Source organism: Gymnodraco acuticeps, unplaced genomic scaffold (genome assembly GCF_902827175.1).
Source record: "Gymnodraco acuticeps unplaced genomic scaffold, fGymAcu1.1, whole genome shotgun sequence".
NCBI lineage: Eukaryota > Metazoa > Chordata > Actinopteri > Perciformes > Bathydraconidae > Gymnodraco > Gymnodraco acuticeps.
In genome coordinates this window covers 118,616-138,804 of record NW_022990026.1, presented here as the reverse complement: position 1 = coordinate 138,804, position 20,189 = coordinate 118,616, and the positions used below count along the sequence as shown (strand labels likewise).

At 42.7% G+C, this 20,189-nt stretch overlaps 1 protein-coding gene across 12 annotated transcripts in view; it reads left to right on the top strand.

Annotated features, from left to right (window-relative positions):
- Nucleotides 1-20,189, top strand: part of ryr2a (ryanodine receptor 2a (cardiac)) — a 332,105-nt gene that overhangs the window by 228,649 nt on the left and 83,267 nt on the right. For 8 of the 12 annotated variants that reach the window (XM_034214890.1, XM_034214888.1, XM_034214894.1 and 5 more), the window contains 21 exons: nucleotides 405-508; nucleotides 912-1,047; nucleotides 1,219-1,405; nucleotides 1,944-2,055; nucleotides 2,141-2,261; nucleotides 2,449-2,618; nucleotides 3,677-3,897; nucleotides 3,984-4,074; nucleotides 4,452-4,592; nucleotides 5,133-5,296; nucleotides 5,505-5,583; nucleotides 5,716-5,805; nucleotides 8,119-8,256; nucleotides 8,456-8,533; nucleotides 8,732-8,807; nucleotides 9,874-9,997; nucleotides 10,129-10,244; nucleotides 10,447-10,511; nucleotides 14,403-14,524; nucleotides 14,727-14,776; nucleotides 16,681-16,741. In XM_034214890.1, the coding sequence (XP_034070781.1) occupies nucleotides 405-508; nucleotides 912-1,047; nucleotides 1,219-1,405; nucleotides 1,944-2,055; nucleotides 2,141-2,261; nucleotides 2,449-2,618; nucleotides 3,677-3,897; nucleotides 3,984-4,074; nucleotides 4,452-4,592; nucleotides 5,133-5,296; nucleotides 5,505-5,583; nucleotides 5,716-5,805; nucleotides 8,119-8,256; nucleotides 8,456-8,533; nucleotides 8,732-8,807; nucleotides 9,874-9,997; nucleotides 10,129-10,244; nucleotides 10,447-10,511; nucleotides 14,403-14,524; nucleotides 14,727-14,776; nucleotides 16,681-16,741 (2,446 nt within the window). The remainder of the gene's footprint in view (nucleotides 1-404; nucleotides 509-911; nucleotides 1,048-1,218; nucleotides 1,406-1,943; nucleotides 2,056-2,140; nucleotides 2,262-2,448; nucleotides 2,619-3,676; nucleotides 3,898-3,983; nucleotides 4,075-4,451; nucleotides 4,593-5,132; nucleotides 5,297-5,504; nucleotides 5,584-5,715; nucleotides 5,806-8,118; nucleotides 8,257-8,455; nucleotides 8,534-8,731; nucleotides 8,808-9,873; nucleotides 9,998-10,128; nucleotides 10,245-10,446; nucleotides 10,512-14,402; nucleotides 14,525-14,726; nucleotides 14,777-16,680; nucleotides 16,742-20,189) is intronic. The other 4 variants (XM_034214889.1, XM_034214887.1, XM_034214884.1 and 1 more) reach the window with 1 other exon arrangement.

Genomic DNA, 20,189 nt, shown 5'->3' with positions numbered 1-20,189 from the left:
GTATATTTTTCATACTGCAAACAGTATGTGACACATGCACAAGTCACATTCAAAATATACTTGAAAGTGTTGATTCTCACTCCTTCCATACTGCGATTCTCCCAGCTTGTTCATGTGTGTACAAAGATAAGCTGTGTGCTGTTTTCTGGCAAGGTTATGGACACTTTGTGAGACCTCATTTGTTTTTACAGCTTATTGTCTCACAGACAACATGGGCTGTGTGAATATTGCTGTGTATCCCACAGTGCTGTATCCAGGAACAGACACTCCTATGTTGTTTTATTGCGAATAGACTCTTTATACTCTTAGTTGTATTTATATTTATGTTACATTTTCCTTCACTTCCCTTCTGTGATCTCCCTTCTCTTCCCCTCCCCTCTCCTTGTCTTTTCCTCCCTCCTCAGCCTCTCCTTCTATGCGAGGGTCTACTCCTCTGGATGTGGCTGCAGCATCAGTCATGGATAATAATGAACTGGCCCTGGCTTTGAGAGAGCCAGACCTGGAGAAGGTGAGGTTTGCACACACTCACACATACATACACACAAGCTTCTTATTTCAGAAGACACTCTAGTGTTATTATCCAACTGTAAAAAAAAAAGTCCCACCCCAAATCTCAGATGAAACAAATACAAGTAAAGAAACTCTACTACTACTTTTTACCTGTTTAATGTCAGACTTAGAAAATCGATCATCTCGTTTATTTTTCTCTCACTTGCCTTTAAGGGCTTCCATAGCGTTCCCTGTCACCTAACATACAATTGTGACGGAAAAATAGTTTTTGTCTTTATGTGACATGTTTTATAAAAGCACTGTCTGTACAGTAAATAAACTACTAATCTGATAAAGAAAATAAATTAAATGTATTTTAAATTCAGAGACGGTTCATTTGTAAACCCTGTCTCCCTGTGCAGGTGGTGCAGTACCTGGCCGGCTGTGGGCTGCAGAGCTGCTTGATGCTGGTGCGTAACGGATACCCTGACATCGGCTGGAACCCTGTGGAGGGGGAACGCTACCTAGACTTCCTCCGCTTCGCTGTCTTCTGTAACGGTGAGTTTTCTACCCAGAAGTCCCTTTTCTTATCGGAGACTATATTAGCAGTCAAGTGTAAGCAGCAAGAAACTGTTGTACCTCTTTGTCCCTGCATGCGTGTGTGTACTGTATGTAGGATGTTTGGCACAAAGTATGTTGTCATGAACACCTCTCCTGTTCTGCTGCCAGGTGAAAGTGTGGAGGAGAATGCCAACGTTGTGGTGAGGCTTCTGATTCGCCGACCAGAATGTTTTGGTCCCGCCCTTCGAGGAGAAGGAGGTGATGGGTTGTTGGCAGCGATGGAGGAAGCCATCAAGATATCTCAGGATCTCTCCAGAGACGGTCCCTCTCCTACATCTGAGAGCAGCAAGTCACTGTAAGACAACATGGATTAATTTGCTCTTATAGTATCAGATAATGAGATTTTAGAAAAAAAACACTATATTACCCTGTGGCTTGTTATTTTTTTATAATTCCTTTACTAGAAGTATTTTACAGTTCAATAGATCTGTGCTAGTGTAAATGTCGTCATGATATCTGTCCCAACCCAGAGATGTGTGTGTGTGTGTGTGTGTGTGTGTGTGTGTGTGTGTGTGTGTGTGTGTGTGTGTGTGTGTGTGTGTGTGTGTGTGTGTGTGTGTGTGTGTGTGTGTGTGTGGTGTGTGTGTGTGTGTGTGTGTGTGTGTGTGTGTGTGTGTGTGTGTGTGTGTGTGTGTGTGTGTGTGTGTGTGTGTGTGTGTGTGTGTGTGTGTGTGTGTGTGTGTGTGTGTGTGTGTGTGTGTGTGTGTGTGTGTGTGTGTGTGTGTGTGTGTGTGTGTGTGTGTGTGTGTGTGTGTGTGTGTGTGTGTGTGTGTGTGTGTGTGTGTGTGTGTGTGTGTGTGTGTGTGTGTGTGTGTGTGTGTGTGTGTGTGTAGCAGTGACATGCTGGAGGAAGAGGAAGATGATACAATCCACATGGGGAATGCCATCATGACCTTCTATGCTGCTCTCATTGACCTGCTGGGCCGCTGTGCTCCAGAGATGCATGTGAGTGACAATAAACACACACACAAACTCACACACACAGACTCATACAGTAGATGCTCACACACATTTTCCCATTTTGTATCAGTTAATCCATGCTGGTAAAGGTGAAGCAATCCGTATCAGAGCCATCCTGAGGTCTCTGATTCCCATCGAGGACCTGGTGGGGGTCATCAGTATTCCATTTTCGATGCCCAACCTGGCTAAAGGTAAGCAAACCAAACCCAGCTTGACTGTATCTGACATGCCCAACATCCTGATTTAAAATATTTTCTAGCATAAAAATATGCAATCACAAATAAAAAGGAGTGATTAAGTTGATCTTAAATCTTGACTTCAGTCTTGTTTGTGTATGTGATTGTGTGTTTGTTTGTGTGTGTGCCTCTGCCGGAACAGATGGGCATGTGGTGGAGCCAGACATGTCGGCTGGTTTCTGTCCGGACCATAAAGCAGCCATGGTCCTGTTCCTGGACAGAGTCTACGGTATAGAGGATCAAAACTTCCTGCTGCACCTGCTGGAGGTCTGCTTCTTACCAGACCTGAGAGCTGCTGCCTCTCTGGACACTGTGAGTGTGGAGTGTTGTGTTTAACACCTAAGTGTATGGTGGCATTCAATTAGTAACACATCGCTCCTCTTTTATCCCACTGTCATTAGAACTGGGCTTCAGACTGGCTCTTGGAAAAATAGGACATTTCCTGGTGGTCTGAAGGTCGGACTGACCTGGCCTTTTTTTTTGTGGCCTGCTTTCAACTTAACCAATGGCAAGAGATGGCAATAGAGAACAGAAATGAGTTGACGGGCCTCTCAGAATACATTCAACAGGCCTTCAAAAATATTTACACCTACACCAATGAATAATCAGGATATATAATCATGATCTAAATTTTAATCAAAAATAATCGTGACTATCAATCTGTCCATAAACGTGCCAGATAATGTATTCAGTGAGTACACATTAGTTGCTTTTCATGTTTCTTTAGCCTGAGTGCAAGGAAATTGTGATAAAAATGTAAAAAGTCATGGAAACGTTTGGATATCTTAACTGTTCTTTTGATAAGCTGAATGCTCGAAGAGAAGATTATCCTTTCAACATTTGAACTGAGTGTCTTATCTTTTTTAAAGTGTAAGCTTGTTGGTTTGTGTGTCTATCCTTGATCGTCTGTATGTGCTGTGATTTGGGTATTACAAGTGCGTTTTAAAGGATTAACACATTGTGAGCCTCTCCGCTCACACAGGGTTCAAAGAGGGACAGAAAGAGCAGGGTTTGGGTTGAACACAGGCGTTTATTAGCACCGAAACCAAGTACACAACACGGGTTGCAAAAGTTGCCCGTGTGGCGACCTTCACAGGTCCTTTAGCGACCTTCCAGGATCCAGCCTACTGCAAGACCGACCAGAACCAGGTTACCACATGCTTTTATTCAGTGACTGATTACCTGATTCCGATCAGCTGTCTGGCCTCCGGCCGAGCCTCTCCCTTCACTCCAGCAGCCAGCGCCAAACTCCAGGCATAAATGATTATCTCAGTCTTATAATGCATATTTTTTACACAGTACTTGATCACACACTAATATATTATTTTCTCCATCTTTCCCCTCTTCTCCTGTCTCTGTTTTTGTGTCAGGTTGCTCTCAGTGCCACAGACATGGCCTTGGCCCTCAACAGGTATCTGTGCACAGCCGTGTTGCCCCTCCTCACTAAATGTGCTCCTCTGTTTGCGGGAACGGAGCCGTTCGCCTCGCTCATCGACTCCCTCCTCCACACCGTCTACCGCCTGTCCAAAGGCTGCTGCCTCACCAAGGCCCAGAGGGACGCCATTGAGGAGTGTCTGCTGGCTGCCTGCGGGTAAGAACTAACACAGAGTAACTAACTCTTACGGCTACTTAAACAAATGATAGATAACTAGTATATGTCGTCCTAATAATGTGCAGAAAGCTGAGGCCTTCGATGATGCAGCATCTGCTGAGGAGGCTGGTGTTTGACGTTCCTCTGCTCAATGAACACACCAAGATGCCTCTGAAGGTAAGACACACATTGCAGGTCTATCGCTGCTCCATTTACATTTCAAAGTGTTGAAGGTTACCTGAGCTCAGACCTTCACAAAAAGCCAGAGAAGATTCTCCACTCCAACATGAAATTGTGATGACGGTAGTATAAAGGAAAAGTGTATTTGATATTTTTTGACAACCACTCATAAAACATATTTGTATTCCTATATAATTGATGGGATTTATATATCAATCAACAACACAATCATTTTGTTTTCCTTTGCTCCAGCATCTCTTATTTCAGATGTATTATTTAACACATTTGATTTGAGTGAATTTGTGCCGTCTTCTGCACTGTTTAATTGAACATGGTAGCATACGGTTAATAAAAGTCCTCTTGACTTCATCCAGCTGTTGACCAATCACTACGAGCGTTGTTGGAAGTATTACTGCCTGGCGGGGGGCTGGGGCAGCTTCGGAGCGGCATCAGATGAAGAGCTTCACCTCTCCAGGAAACTCTTCTGGGGAATTTTTGATGCTCTGTCTCTCAAGGTGAGGCTCTAGATTAGGCCTATTTCTTAATAGATTAGTCTCCAACACAAAGCAGAGGAAACCCTGCTGACATCCCTATGACATCATCAGGGTAATATTTCAAACCGGACAAAAATCATTCAGCTATACAGATGACATTACAACATTAAACAGCAGACATTTATAAATGCCAGAAACTCTAAACCAAATCTAGTATATGTATTAGTATGAGAACTTTCTTGCTGTCTTTTGATCATTGACAGTAGTTGTAGTGCCTTCAAGTTATTTAGCTACGTTTTTCATTTTTGAAAAAGCACCTTTTTCATCTATACAAAAGTAGACAATGCTCATATCTTGCACACATGTGATTTCATATAGCTGACACTTTTATCCAAAGGGACCTAAAATAAATTCAATAATCTAACCATGAGCATATACATTTAGAACAGCATACTGTAAATGTACATGGAATAATATATGTTTTTACATCAACAGACAGGCTCGTCGTGTTGTCTGTGAGTGTGTTTAAAGCAGCAAACTGTTTTACATGTGTTGACACAGCGGTATGACCAGGAGCTGTTTAAGCTGGCGCTGCCGTGTCTCAGTGCGGTGGCTGGAGCTCTCCCCCCCGACTACATGGAGTCTAACTACATGGCCATGATGGAGAAACAGTCGTCCATGGACTCAGAGGGAAACTTCACCCCACAGCCTGCTGACACCACCAGGTATAACACACATTTATTAACTTCATTTTCTTACGTTTTCTCTGAGCATATCCACTCGTTTCAAATAAATAAGGTCCCAAATATTATGTTTTTTTGTCAAAAAAGTAATAAAAGGAACCAATAATTTAATATTATACTTTTCCTGACTTTGCTTGCAGGTGACCCCATATATTTGAATTTGTTTTCCTTTGTTTTCTGTGTTCCTCAGTGTGACTGTCCCAGAGAAACTTGACTATTTTATAACCAGATATGCAGAGCACAACCATGAGAAGTGGTGTATAGAAAGGGTAAGGAGCAGACAAAACAATAACTAATTATATAGTAGACCTGTCACAAAGTTGCAATAAACCTACTGACATCTCCGAAATTATAATATAAACATTTAATGCATTTTAAAATGTCTCTTATGTATCTCCTAGTTTTCCAATGGCTGGTCATATGCGGAACAGATATGTGAAATCTCCAAGAGCCACCCTTTACTGAAACCTTACAAAGGCATTTCTGATAAGGTGGGTACAGTCTGGTTTTATGTTCTCATTGTTTTTCAAAAATGATGCATTTTGTTTTACACAGGTAGCATTGTGCTCAGCAGTGTCACAACACAGTATCACTGAATGTGAGCCGGATCTGTCCCACAAAAGCCTGCACAATTCAGAGAAGCTCTCAAGTTCAGTGTCAGCTCATGTTCCTTATTCTGGTCTATCATCTGTCACTATCCTAGCATGAGTGTGGATACCCAGAATAGTTTTGGTGCAAACTAGTCAGATTTAGGCCACTGTTCGAAAGAGCAAGTTGATATCCTACCATAACTGTAGTGCCACTGACACAAGCCTTACCTTCAGACAAGCTAACTTGCACATATTACAACCTGTAGTAGTGCTATGGTTACATGTTTACACGAGTGGGTTGCTGTTTTGTTTATTTCATGCACATCCACAGGTGATACAATGTTGACGAATGGAAAGCTAACATGAATGCAAATAATGCAGATTTTAAACATTGGCACATCAAACATTTAATGGGGAATAATTTACATGCACCACATTTATTAGAGCTGAAGGATACGCCCTTTTTGGTGAGTAACACCTATTAACATCTAATGTTAACCAAAAGACCAAATTAAACCCTTAACTGATGCCTTAACCGCTAATATAAAATGTATTATTTACCCTTCACAGACTGCAATGTTATGCATTTGAGGGTTTTTTTCAGACTTGCAGACACTGCCAAAACTGCATCCCTCTCCTCTGTCATCATCCTGTTGGACCTGTCTGCTGCATTCGACACGGTGAATCATCAGATCCTCCTTCGCACTCTCCAAAAACTTGGAGTTTCAGGCTCTGCACTTTCCCTCCTCACCTCATACCTCAAAGACCGTACCTACAGGGTGACTTGGAGAGGGTCTGAGTCCGACCCTTGTCAATTAACTACAGGGGTCCCTCAGGGCTCTGTTCTTGGTCCCCTCCTCTTCTCCCTGTACACAAACTCGCTCGGATCAGTCGTTAGCCCGCATGGTTTTTCTTACCACTGCTATGCTGACGACACCCAATTAATTCTGTCCTTTCCCCGCTCAGAGACCCAGGTCGTCGCACGCATCTCTGCTTGTCTAGCTGACATCTCTCAGTGGATGTCTGCTCATCACCTCAAGCTCAACTTTGACAAGACTGAGCTGCTCTTCCTTCCGGAAAAGATTGTCCCACTCTTGACCTAACAATCGACATCGGCACCTCAGTTGTTTCCCCGACTCAGACTGCAAGGAATCTGGGTGTGACCCTAGATAACAACCTGTCCTTCACTGCAAACATCGCTGCTACAACCCGTTGCTGCAGATACACGCTTTACAACATCAGGAAGATACGTCCCCAGCTGACCCAGAAAGTGACTCAGGTTCTGGTCCAGGCTCTCGTCATCTCACGCCTAGACTACTGCAACTCCCTCCTGGCTGGTCTACCTGCATGTGCCATCCGACCTCTGCAGCTCACCCAGAATGCAGCGGCTCGTCTGGTCTTCAACCTTCCTAAATTCTCCCACACCACTCCGCTCCTCCGCTCGCTTCACTGGCTTCCGGTAACTGCTAGAATCCACTTCAAGACACTGGTACTTGCGTACCATGCTGCGAATGGATCTGGCCCTTCCTACATCCAGGACATGGTTAAACCGTACACCCCAGCGCGTGCACTACGCTCTGCATCAGCCAAACGACTCGTTGCGCCCTCGCTGCGAGGGGGACCCAAGTTCCCAACGGCGAAAACACGTGGGTTTGCTATCCTGGCTCCAGGATGGTGGAATGAGCTCCCCATTGACATCAGGACAGCAGATAGCTTGCACATCTTCCGGCGCAGACTGAAAACTCATCTCTTTCGACTCCACTTCGAGCGATAGAACTATTAACAAAGCACTTTTATACTAATAAAGGACTGGCTTATCTAAAGCCAGTTGAGTAGCACTTGAAATGTTTTTGCTCTATGAAACCTGATGTACTTATATGATTCTGTTTTCTTCAAGTTTGTATTTTGTTGGTCGAACGCACTTATTGTAAGTCGCTTTGGATAAAAGCGTCAGCTAAATGCAATGTAATGTAATGTAATAAGTGAGAAGTCTGTCTTACTCCAGAGCGAGCAACTGCATGCGTTTAAAAATATCCTTAAACAAATATTTTATGAATAAATGCAAGGAATGACTGTATAATTCACACTTTGCACTCACCTTTAGTTTGATAGCTTGCAGTATGTTGTGGTTTATTGCAATTTTGCGGGTGAAATGATTTTTAGAGGCATGATTCGCTGGTAGCTCTGGTCTTAAGTGTGGTTGTAATCTTGCAGGATAAAGAGGCGTACTGCTGTTCAGTCAGAGAGTCTCTGAAGACCATGCTGTCGTGGGGCTGGAGCATCGACAGGATCAGAGAAGGAGACCCTGCCAGCCTGCACAATAAGTCCAGGAGGATATCACAGGCCAGCCAGGTACACACGCACGCACGCACGCACACACACAAATGCATAATACATATCTCTGGGTTGGGACAGATATCATGACGACATTTACACTAGCACAGATCTATTGAACTGTAAAATACTTCTAGTAAAGGAATTGTAAAAAAATAACAAGCCACAGGGTAATATAGTATGAAAAAGGGACATCAATATAATGTGTCTTCCACAGCTGTCTTTTGAAGGAGCTCCAGCTTTCAGCCCCAGGCCCATCGATATGAGCAATGTGACACTGTCCAGAGACATGCAGGTAGGTTACTGTCACACAACAAGATTGGTCATAAAAAGAGAAACGTGTGAAATCTGTGAGCACTGGGCTGATTAGAACTGAGGAATAGTATGCAGAGTGCATGACGTCGGTATAGAAACTCTCAGATATTGTGGTTGGATAGTTTCAGAAATATGTTTAGCGTAACAGAGTCATGTGTTTAACATTGTGTTTCTCCAGGCTATGGCAGAGCTGCTTGCAGAGAATTATCATAATATCTGGGCCAGGAAAAAGAAAATGGAGCTGGAAGCCAAAGGTGGATATAACACAACACCAACTCAATACATTTAACAAACCTTTTATTTTCTGCCATCACCATCCACGTTATCTTATTCCTGAAAACACAACAAATAATTAAAAACAGTTTGAATCTCTGAGCTAAACCTCCCTCTCATGGCTACTGTAGTTTACTAAACAGTAGGGATGTAACGATATATCGAATATTGCGATATCACGGTAAATACATTTCTCAATACCGTTGTGAGACTGACAAAATCTACCGCGATTTTTTTTTAAATAGTTTTTTTTTTTTTAACTTTATTTAACCAGATAGTCCCATTGAGATCATCGATCTCTTTTTCAAGGGAGACCTGTCCAACATGGCAGCAAGTAGGTTACAACATGAACATAAAACAACAGATAACAATAAAGGACATGGTATTTACAGGGCTACATGTACATACCTAGAGACATTGACAAGTACCAACAGTATATTTATATCTCGCCCTGTCAATAAGCCTCACCTTCTTGGCAAACACTGTATTGTTTTTGAAGTGGTGGAGAGACAATGCACAGTTTGACCCACTGCTGTCACCCATGGCCAAAGCATATCTCTCTGTCCCAGCAACATCAGTACCAAGCAAGAGAGTTTTTTCCACAGCAGGGGATATTGTAAACGCCCAAACATCCCAGCTTCTACCTGGAAATGTGGACATGCTCATATTCCTACAAGATAACCTTGATGATGCTGAGTGAGTGAGTGAGTTAGAGTTGAGTTACTTGAAAAACTAAAGTGAAACTTGATTTATTCTATTGCAGGGTCTGATTATTATATTGTTGACACTTTAAAATACGACTATCCTACTAAAATGCTGTACAAATCAGATGTATTGTTTAATAAAGAAAAACAAATTCACATTTTTTTTCTTTATTTGTCAATATCGCGATAAATTTCGTACCGTGGACTTTTTATCTCGATATTATCATACCGTGAGTTTTTGGTATCGTTATATCCCTACTAAACAGTGAAAAAGGTGCTCAGACAAACAGTCTTCTTTGTGTCACCCTGATTCTCCATCCTGCTGTGTTGCTGTTGTCTCCAGGTGGAGGAAACCATCCTCTGCTGGTTCCCTATGACACACTGACTGCCAAAGAGAAATCCAAAGATAGAGAAAAAGCACAAGACATCCTCAAGTTCCTGCAGATCAATGGATACACTGCTTCCAGGTAGGAGACAGGCTCTGCTCTTCACACGCCGGCTGTAGGAACTCTGAAGAGCTTTTGTGTTTTCATTAAGCCTGATTGGCTTGGATACTAATGTAAGCACCCTAACAGTGTGTATCTCTATCTCTTCCCAGAGGGGTGAAGTCACAGGAGCTTGACACTCCAGCGATAGAGAAGCGGTTCGCCTACACCTTCCTCCAGCAGCTCATCACATACGTAGACCAGGCACACCAACACATGATGGACTTCGGTGAGACTTTTCTGTCTCTGTGAAAAATTAAACAAATGACAGAATACTGAATAAATGTAATGCAATGTTCAAGTCATGTACAGAATAAAACGTGTGCTTGTAGCTCAACAACTTCAGAAAATGTGTAGATGAATGTCACCATCCTAATGTATAATGTAATATAAACCCTATTGCCTCTGATTGTGTTCTACTCATCAATTAGATGTGGGAACAAGACCAAAGGGAGAGAAGATTCCTCATGAACAACAGATAAAGTTCTTTGGAAAGGTCAGAAGTCATCATTTTTATTTTATTTATCCCCTGGTTGTTTGGGTGTGATTACTTTTTGAGGAAAAATGCCTGATAACAACATGCTTTTAAATGTTCCAAATAAATGATATTTTCCATCTGTAGTCATCACGCCAGCAGTAACAGATCATCTTAACATACATTAGTCATTAGTTCTTATTAACTGATAAATAACATTACAAAAACAGCGTGGCAGTATAAGACATTCAATGAAGTGAGGTATGACTGTTATGTCCTGAATATCCTGTAGGCGTTCCTAATACAGCGTATATCTTTAATTGTTTTGTCTTAGATTACATTTTTATTAAAATGTGAACACAGTTGGTTCCCTCTCAATGGCTGTAAGCTTGTGTGAAATACAGCTGGGTTTCCCCACATATAGACTTTACTTGGGCGGGCCGCCCAGGTATATTAACGGCCGCCAAAGTATATTTTTGTATTCGTCCGTGAGCACGACGCCATCTACGATCGATTAACTAGTGGACAATGATCCCTCGCTCTACGCCTCCTGTACCTGTTTGCTCTATCGCGTGAAGGGTCTGCTAACAAGCGACCAACAGAAAGGGAGACCTTACGAGAAACAGAGGAGTCACATGTTGTTGCACATCAGTCATGCGCAAATGCGGCGCAATTCTGCACTCCGCAGTAACCCCGCTGCGAGGCTCCGGCGAACTAACAGAACTAACAGTTCACGAGCGTGCTCCCCCCCCCACCCCCCGGCTACCACCACAAGGCAAGTTTATTTATATAGCACCTTTCAACACAAGGCAATTCAAGGTGCTTTACAAAAGTGAAAGACATTCAGACAAAGGCATTTAAAAACAGTAAAAGATAATAAAAGAAACATTAAAAGAAAAAATACATGAATAAAAAGTACATGAATAAAAAAGTACACGAATAAAAAGTTACAGTGCAGTTTAAGATATGAATAGTTCACACAGAAGTTCCACTTTACTGATGAACACAACGGCTCAGTTTCAATTAAAAGCAGCGGCAAAAAGAAAAGTCTTTAGTCTGGATTTAAAAGTAGTCAGAGTTGCAGCGGACCTGCAGGTTTCTGGGAGTTTGTTCCAGATATTTGGAGCATAATAACTGAACGCTGCTTTACCATGTTTAGTTCTGACTCTGGGGACAGAAAGCTGACCAGTCCCTGAAGACCTGAGAGATCTGGATGGTTCATAATTTAGCAGGAGGTCAGAAATGTATTTTGGGCCTAAACCATTCAGTGCTTTATAAACCAGCAGCAGTATTTTGAAATCTATTCTTTGACACACAGGAAGCCAGTGTAAAGACTTCAGAACTGGAGTGATGTGATCCACTTTCTTAGTGTTAGTGAGGACTCGAGCAGCGGCGTTCTGAATCAGCTGCAGCTTCCTAATAGATTTTTTAGTGAGACCTTTGAAGACACCATTACAGTAGTCGAGTCTACTGAAGATAAAAACATGGACAAGTTTTTCCAAATCCTGCTGTGACATTAGTCTTTTAATCCTAGATATATTCTTTAGGTGATAGTAGGCTGATTTAGTAACTGTTTTAATGTGACTGTTGAAACTCAGGTCAGAGTCCATGACTACACCTAGATTTCTGGCTTTATCTGTTGTTTTGAACATTGCACACTGAAGCTCAGTGCTAACTTTTATACGTTCTGACTTGGCTCCAAAAACCATTACCTCAGTTTTATCTTTGTTTAATTGGAGAAAGTTCTGACACATCCAGTCATTGATTTGTTCAATGCACTTACTCAGTGTTTGAATTGGAGCATAGTCTCCTGGTGAAATGGTTATGTAAATGTGTGTGTTATCCGCATAGCTATGGTAACTTATTTTGTTGTTCTTCATTATCTGAGCCAGTGGTAGCATGTAGATGTTAAAGAGAAGAGGCCCCAAGATGGAGCCTTGAGGAACCCCACATGTCATAACTCAGATGTGTATTTACCTATAGAAACAAAGTTGTTTCTGTCCTTTAAGTAGGATTCAAACCAATTCAGAACTGTTTCCGAAAGTCCCACCCAGTTCTCCAGTCGGTCTAGTAATATGCTGTGGTCAACAGTGTCAAACGCAGCACTGAGATCTAATAATACTAACACTGAAGTTCTGCCACTGTCTGTGTTTAAGTGGATGTCATTAAAGACCTTTACAAGAGCAGTCTCAGTGCTGTGGTTTGGACGAAAGCCTGACTGGAACACATCCAAACAGCTATTTAAATGCAAGAAATTACTCAACTGTTGAAAAACAACTTTTTCAATGATTTTACCTAGAAATGGCAGGTTTGATATGGGCCTGTAATTGTTCATTACTGAAGCATCTAGATTATTCTTTTTTAAGAGCGGTTTAATGACTGCAGTTTTCAGGGCCTGTGGAAAAATACCTGAGTGAAGAGATTTGTTTACTATATGAAGTAGATCTGAGGCCATGCAAGGCAAAACATCTTTGAAAAATCCTGTTGGAATAATATCAAGGCAGCAGGAGGAGGATTTCAGAAGTTGAATAATGTCCTCTAGGTCTTTATCATTAATCTGATGGAATTGTGTCATGATGTCTGAATTGATGTTAAGTGGATATAGGGACAACACATTTGCTGTTCCTGATGCAGAGGCACTGACTGCTTGTCTGATTTTCTGAATTTTGTCAGTGAAGAAGGAGGCAAAATCATTCCACGCCCTGGTGGATAGAAATTCAGAGGCTACTGACACTGGGGGGTTAGTTAGTCTGTCGACGGTAGCAAACAAGGCACGTGCGTTGTTTTTGTTTTCGGCAATGATATCTGTGATAGTGTCTGCACTGTAAGAAGGCTGGGAGGAAGTTTCACAAGTATATTTCAGATCTGTGGGAAACACTGTACAGAGGTGGGAAGTAACTAAGTACATTTTCCCAAGTACTGTACTTAAGTACAATTTTGAGATAGTTGTACTTTACTTGAGTATTTCCATGTTTTGCTATATTGTACTTCTACCCCACTACAATTCAGAGGTAAATGGTGTACTTTTACTCCACTACACGTATTTTTTAATCCCTTTAGTTACTTCACAGATGTGGATGAATGATGTGAAATATAATCAAGTGTTAAATCAGATAGTTCCACCTGGAGTAAATCCACCAGCTACCCTGCAGTATACAAAGTCATTCAAACTAGCTGCACCTTCACCAGCTTTGAGAACACTTTCATGATCAATCATTATAAAACATATCATATATATTATTCTGAAATGGACCAATCTGCACAATGACTACTTTTACTGTCGCTATTTTCACTATATTTTGATGATAATACTTTTCTACTTTTACTTGAGGAACATTTTGAATGCAGGACTTTTACTGTAACAGACTATTTCTACACTATGGTACTTCTACTTTTACTCAAGTACAAGATCTGAGTACTTCTACTTTTACTCAAGAACAAGATCTGAGTACTTCTCCCACCTCTGGTGAAATAAAAATAAATTGTTTTTGTTAATGACAGTGGTGCCACTTTATGGTCTGACCATGAGGCTTGTGACAAGTGAGGGAAGTGAATCAGCAGTATTGAGATGCCCTTAAGTAAAGCCCTTAACCCCCCCCCCCCCCCGCCCCCCCCCCCTTGCTTAGACCAATAGTTGGTGTCTGTACTAGAAGTGTGAACGGGATGTTTCTGATCAATAAAAGCAACTTACAACTTGTTTATATTACAGCTTGAATATGAATGTGTTATATTGGTCAATATTTTGATTCCACTCACTGGGGGTACAATGCTGTGCTTATAATGTCCAAAAAAACGTTGTTTGTTGGATTTGCAAAAAAACTATTTAGGGTGCTCTTTTGATTGACCCTTTTTTCTTATTTAAAAAAATGGAGACACTACATTTTCTGTGTATTTTTACCATTTCACCCTCAGGTCGTCTTGCCATTGGTGGATCAGTACTTTAAAAACCACAGGCTGTACTTCCTCTCCACAGCCATCCGTCCAATCAGCAGCGGAGGCCACGCCTCCAACAAGGAGAAGGAGATGGTGACCAGGTGAGTGTGATACAACAATAAACCGACCAAAGCCAGTAATGCCAGTATTTCAGGGTGACACACTCACTCTTTTGTTTAATTGCTGAATAAGACCCAGACTGTATGTTGGACATTTCTAATGGACTTCATGTGAATGACATGTGTGTGCCTCTATATCTCCTTTTTATCTCTTCCTCTGCTTCCCTTACTTGGATCTTTTCAGTCTTTTCTGCAAACTAGGAGTTCTTGTCAGACATAGGATATCCTTATTTGGTAAGGACGTTCATGCTTAACGCTTCCACCTCTGCTCCTCCTCTGCTGTTGTTCTCAGTGATGAGTGAAGTACGAATGGTTTTATATAATGTTGAACCAGAGGTAATGCCTATAACACAGTTATCCCTAAGAGAGAATTAAAGAATAAGAAAATCTCTCCATACAGTATTCTTTTTACAATGTGTGGTAGGACAAAAATATGTATATTCTCTATCTGTTTCAGGTCTAAGTAAAAGAACCGTAGTCTCAATAATTAAAAATTCATTACTGGATGACCTAGTTAAGCTCCTGAGAAGCCACGCTGCATGTGAGCTGTTGTAATTTCAAAAGGTTTTAGACGAAAAACATACTGTGGGCTTGCATGGTTGTCAGGTTCTCTGAATGATTGATATAATGTACTATAGGAGTGTATGTGTGTCATCATCCTCTGCACAGCAGCTGTGTGTGTTGTGTGGTGTGTATTGCAGTTTTTTGTACCATATCCAAGCATTCCACCATGCCATTCTACTCAGTAAAAAGATGTTCCACCTTTAAAGATAAAAATGTCTTACAACTGTAAACACATTTGGGCAAATAAAGATGTTTATTATTGATGTGTACCATTTCCAGTATACAATTATTCAAATTAATAAGCTTATACAATTTCTACTTTTCTTGACTGTTGAAGATGTATCTCTTGGAGGAACATCTTTTTCCTTGAATATGATGCTCTGCTGTGTTATTTATTAAAGCACGTACATGACGGATGTGTTTCTTCAGATTTGTTTTCTATGGACAGACAGCTCTAAATGGGTTGAACATGGTTTGTTTACAGCTGTGTCTCAATTTGTATACTTCCAATAGAACATTTCAGTGTAGTACACTTTGTAGACTGTGTACTTGTTTGCGTAATATATGAATTTACGACAGGGCAGTGTTTTTTTAAATGGAATTCAGCTGTTTCCGTAAATGACTTTGCACTTTCATTAAATGAGACTCGCAATTCTTAAAGTGGACCTATCATGCTATATTTGAAACATATTGTAGGGCCATACCTATATAAAACATGTCTGTGAAGTTTTTTTTTCAAAATACCAAACAGATCATGCATTTTAGCCATGCCTCATTTCGCTCTATTTGCTCTTTTCCAGCCCTGTTTTTGCAAGGGCTGATTCTGCTTTTGTGGCAGACTACAGCGCCACTTACAGGCCTGGCATATGTACTACATCGTCTCCAGCGCTTTCGAGCGGTCTCTCATTCCCCTGATAGGTGGAGAGTTGCCCATATAGGCGGAGCTCCTCGTTCCTGACCTCAGACTATTTTCAAATCTGTATCAGTCTGTATCAGATCCATTGCAGCCCCGTTTTTAGAGATTTGGGTATGGAGGAAAAGAGAGGGTTGTATTTTCTGACACTTGGTGAGTTCCCTGACACACCGGGGACACATTCATGTATAAAAGACGTACAAAAGTGCATTTTGCATTATAGGTCCCCTTTAAGTTGCTTCTTTTTTATACAAAATTGCAAAATACTACTGCCAACATTTGAGCGCGATTGTCATGATAAATATCTGCAAGCCTGTTTGCTCACTGACAATTGTGTGTTCGTCGGCTGCTATTTTAACACACTTTTGGTCCCTATTTTTGTTTAACTATGGAACCAGAATGGTGGCCCTTGAGGATAATACGTTTCCAGTAATGCACACTCAACTTTTTGACAGATATGAGCACATCTAAACATCTGGGCACTCATATTGCATTATCTTCTGCTATTCTTGTCAGTGCACTCAAAATAGAAAATGTAAGTACAGCAGAATTGCGACACAGCTGTAGTGCTGCAGTGCTTCACTCATCACATCCCTGACAAATAGGAACCTCACACTGTACACAGTTTCCTGTTTATAATGTCATTCTGTCCACTTCTCAGGAAACAATGCCACCTCCATAGTCAACTGCCTGCAGATACTGGGACAAAGCCTGGACGCCAGGTAAAGGAGGTCCCCATGAGGGGAATCATTAATTTTAGGGTGAAGACTTGGTTAGATTGTGGAAGAGGAGCCCTGCGTGGTGCACTGGCTCTCTGTAAATAGGCGTTTAAAAAAACTCCATAAACATAGCCCTACTAAGAGCTTATAAAAACCCCTGTGAGGACAAGACCTTTTTTAAAAAGACTGGTTAAAAAGTTCAGGACGGGGCTGGACCACGGAACGGCGGCAGAGCATGTTAAAAAGCAGATCTCCCCAACCCAGGGTCTCTGGAGGGGGGCGTGTATGTATGAGTGTGTGTGGATTTGTGCAGGTATGTATGCGTGTGTGTGCGTGTATGGAGCTCGTCCCAATGGAATCAGTAAAATACCTTAAATGAGAAGGGGATCTAAAATGGTTAAAAGTGATTCTAGTTCTGTTAGTTAAAGCCATGCATAAAATACAATTAAAAGTGAAAGTGCAAGTATTAAAACACAAGTGCAATAATAAAATAAGTAGAATTAAAACAATCTCCCCAATAATCAAAATTAATTAATTGATTATTAATCATTTTAAAAGTAAAAGGAGTGCTATAATTAAACTAATAATAATAAAAAGAGGGAAGGGGGGCACACCGGGTTAGTAAAATCGTACAAAATGAACGAGATGTCACTGGAAATTAGAGGTCACCTGTCACCATCTTGTGGTGACAGGGGAGAGGCACGGGCACATATCTGGTTAGTTTAAAACAACCAATGCTGATAGTCTTTTCCCTTGTTGGGGTAATGAGGAAAGGTTTCCGGGGGGGAGGAAGGGAGATTAGGTTTAGGTAAAAAGGTAGGGAGGTGTGTTAGGGTTAGGATGGGGGGAAGAGCAGGGTTAGCCTGAAGGGAGGGAAGAGTGAAGGTTAGGATATATGGGAAGGGAATAGCTTATAGTTAGGAGAGGTTTTTAGGTTGGGGAGGAAAAAAAGGTTAGGATTAGGTAAGAAGGTGGTTAGGATAGGGAAAAGGGATGGGTTCAATTGGAGGGATTTGACATTTGGAAAGTATAGGGTTAGGTGAGAGGGGAAGGAAAGGTTAGAGCCAAACTAATTTGCTCGTCCTAGGTAGTTGGGGGGGGGGGGGGGGGGGGTAAATGAGATTAAGGGGGGCAGTCAGTGCCACCATTTACTGGAATGGCAGGTGCTGAAGGGGGGGTCCACTAATGGGTTGCGGACGGTCTGTAGGTCCCAGGGTGATGGGGTTCCCGTCGGAGTAGAAAGCTAGTGGCTTTAAATTAACTCTGAGAAATGTTGTGCGTCTTGCCGGGGTGGAATATAATGGGCTAGGGAGGGGGACCAGTGAGGTAACGCCTAATGGTGGCCAAATAGGCTGGGGGGAACCTGGGGAATTGTGATGGGGGAGATTTAACTCAGAGCCCAAACAAATCAGGGGAATAGAGGGATTCTGGGGTCCAGTTGGAGGGGGAGGAGCAGCTGGAGACAGATGTGTGGCTAATGGCTAGGCTCGTGACTCTACCATGTTTAGCAGGTCCTGCCGGGGTAGGATGGCGTTGGCTAAGGACAGTGTGGGTCTGAGGGGTTTAACAGGGAGTGCCAGGCAGAAATGGATGAGGGGGTGAGCTTGTTATGGTATTGTTTACGAGCCCAATTAATGGCCCTGTTAAAAGCATCCCTCTTAAAAAGGACCAAGCTCGAACTGAGGTCCTTGAGGAGGTCAGTGTAATGAGTCCTAAGGATATCCAAATTACGCTGCATCCAAATTGTTGTTTTCTTCCACCAGGTTTAAAATGTTACTGTTGGGGGCTGCTGGTTTGATGAAGGAGGTTCAAATCTGTACTTTCCTGGCCATACCGGGGGGTGGAGATCCCCGGTGAGCTGCCTCGTCGAGGATCTCCACATGGTGGATGGCCTGGAGGAGTTTAAAATATGTTTTGGTTAAAACAATGTCCACAGGGATCCCAGGTGCCTCATTGGGGGCCCTAGGCAGGAGAGGTGGTATAAGGCGGGGGGAGGGGAAGCTAGAACATATACACGGTTAGAAGGAAGCAGCCATAAGGTAGGTCGGTTGGGGGAGGGGAAAAGAGAGCAAGGGGTAAATAGGGGAATAAATAAAAAGGGCAATGCTAAAATACACTAAGATAAAAGAATAAAACCATAAAGGGGAAATATCCTAAGATGCAAGGATATACAACCGTAGAGGTTTACAGTAATATATTTATTTTTAACAAAAAGGGGAAAGCAGTTCAAATAAGGCAGGCACAATAAACACAGTATAAAAACAAACAATTTCAAAAACCTTGTTAAAATGGTATGGCGTTTAGAATTGGTCCGTGATGTCCTGTGTGCTGACCCTTAGCTTGAGGGTACTCACAGTCAACTCCAAGCCAGAAAAGAGGCTATCCAACTAATCCCGTTGGCCGCAGGGCTAGCTTGATAGCTTGGGGAAACTTGACAGTAGCAAAGGCGTCCTTTAGTTTCCTGCGGTCAGAGTGGTTGCGGAGGAAGCCCGGCAGGGCCGCGACGTCCGTGATGCAAGAGCCAGAAGGGAGGCTAACCACATGGGCCGGTTATCCGAAGGGTATCGCTTACCAGCTAGGGGAGTTCTGGTGGTTGCCAAATCGTCCTGCAGTTCAGTAGGTGAGAGGAGGAAGCCCGGCAGGGCCGCGACGTCCTTTAGAGTTCTGGAGGGTTTATCAGGCTAACAGGAGGCTATACATGTGGGCTAACTAAGCTGGACTCAAAATGTTTGTTTACAAAAAACATGTGCCAACAAGCAAGGTTTAAAAAAACGTCTTATGGTTAAGGTTAGGATATGTCTCCAGGAAATAGGGTTTAGGGTTAGGGTCAATGTAATGTCCCCTGAAGTGGTGTGTGTGTGTGTGTGTCCTTTGTCGTTATACTTAGTGTAACTGGACTTCTATTTCGTATATGGCTTCGCCCTCTAAGGCTATCGCTATTGGGTAATCCCCCTGCGCACCCTGAAAGCACTGAAAGACTTGTAGTCCACGCCCACCCGCAAGGTGGGCCCCACCCTCGGGCTCCCTTCCGGTATAAATAGAAAGGAGTCCCGACAATCTGCTCCCCTCTTTTCTTCAGCACACCGTTACTGAAGCACAAGAGACACTTCAATTGCAGAGTAAACATGAGTAACATGCACACACTGTGCCCGTCTCCCCTCGGGCAACAGGAAGCGGAGAGCGGACTGCGCTGCGCCGCTGCTGCGGCCGAGGAGGACGATTGGCCCGTCCAGGCTTACGAGCCCGCGGACGGAGGCCTCGTGTCCCTGGGGCCCGCCTCCCTCCACGGTTCACCGTTCGGTTCTCCCCTCCCTCCTCTCCCCCGGCCGGGGGAGACAGAGTCGGAGCAGGGTGCCAGCTTTGCGGCCGAACATGCTTTCCCCTTCACCACAGCTCTACCGGCGATAGGTGGCATCCTAGGGGAACTGCCGGAGATCATTCGCAAGGCGGC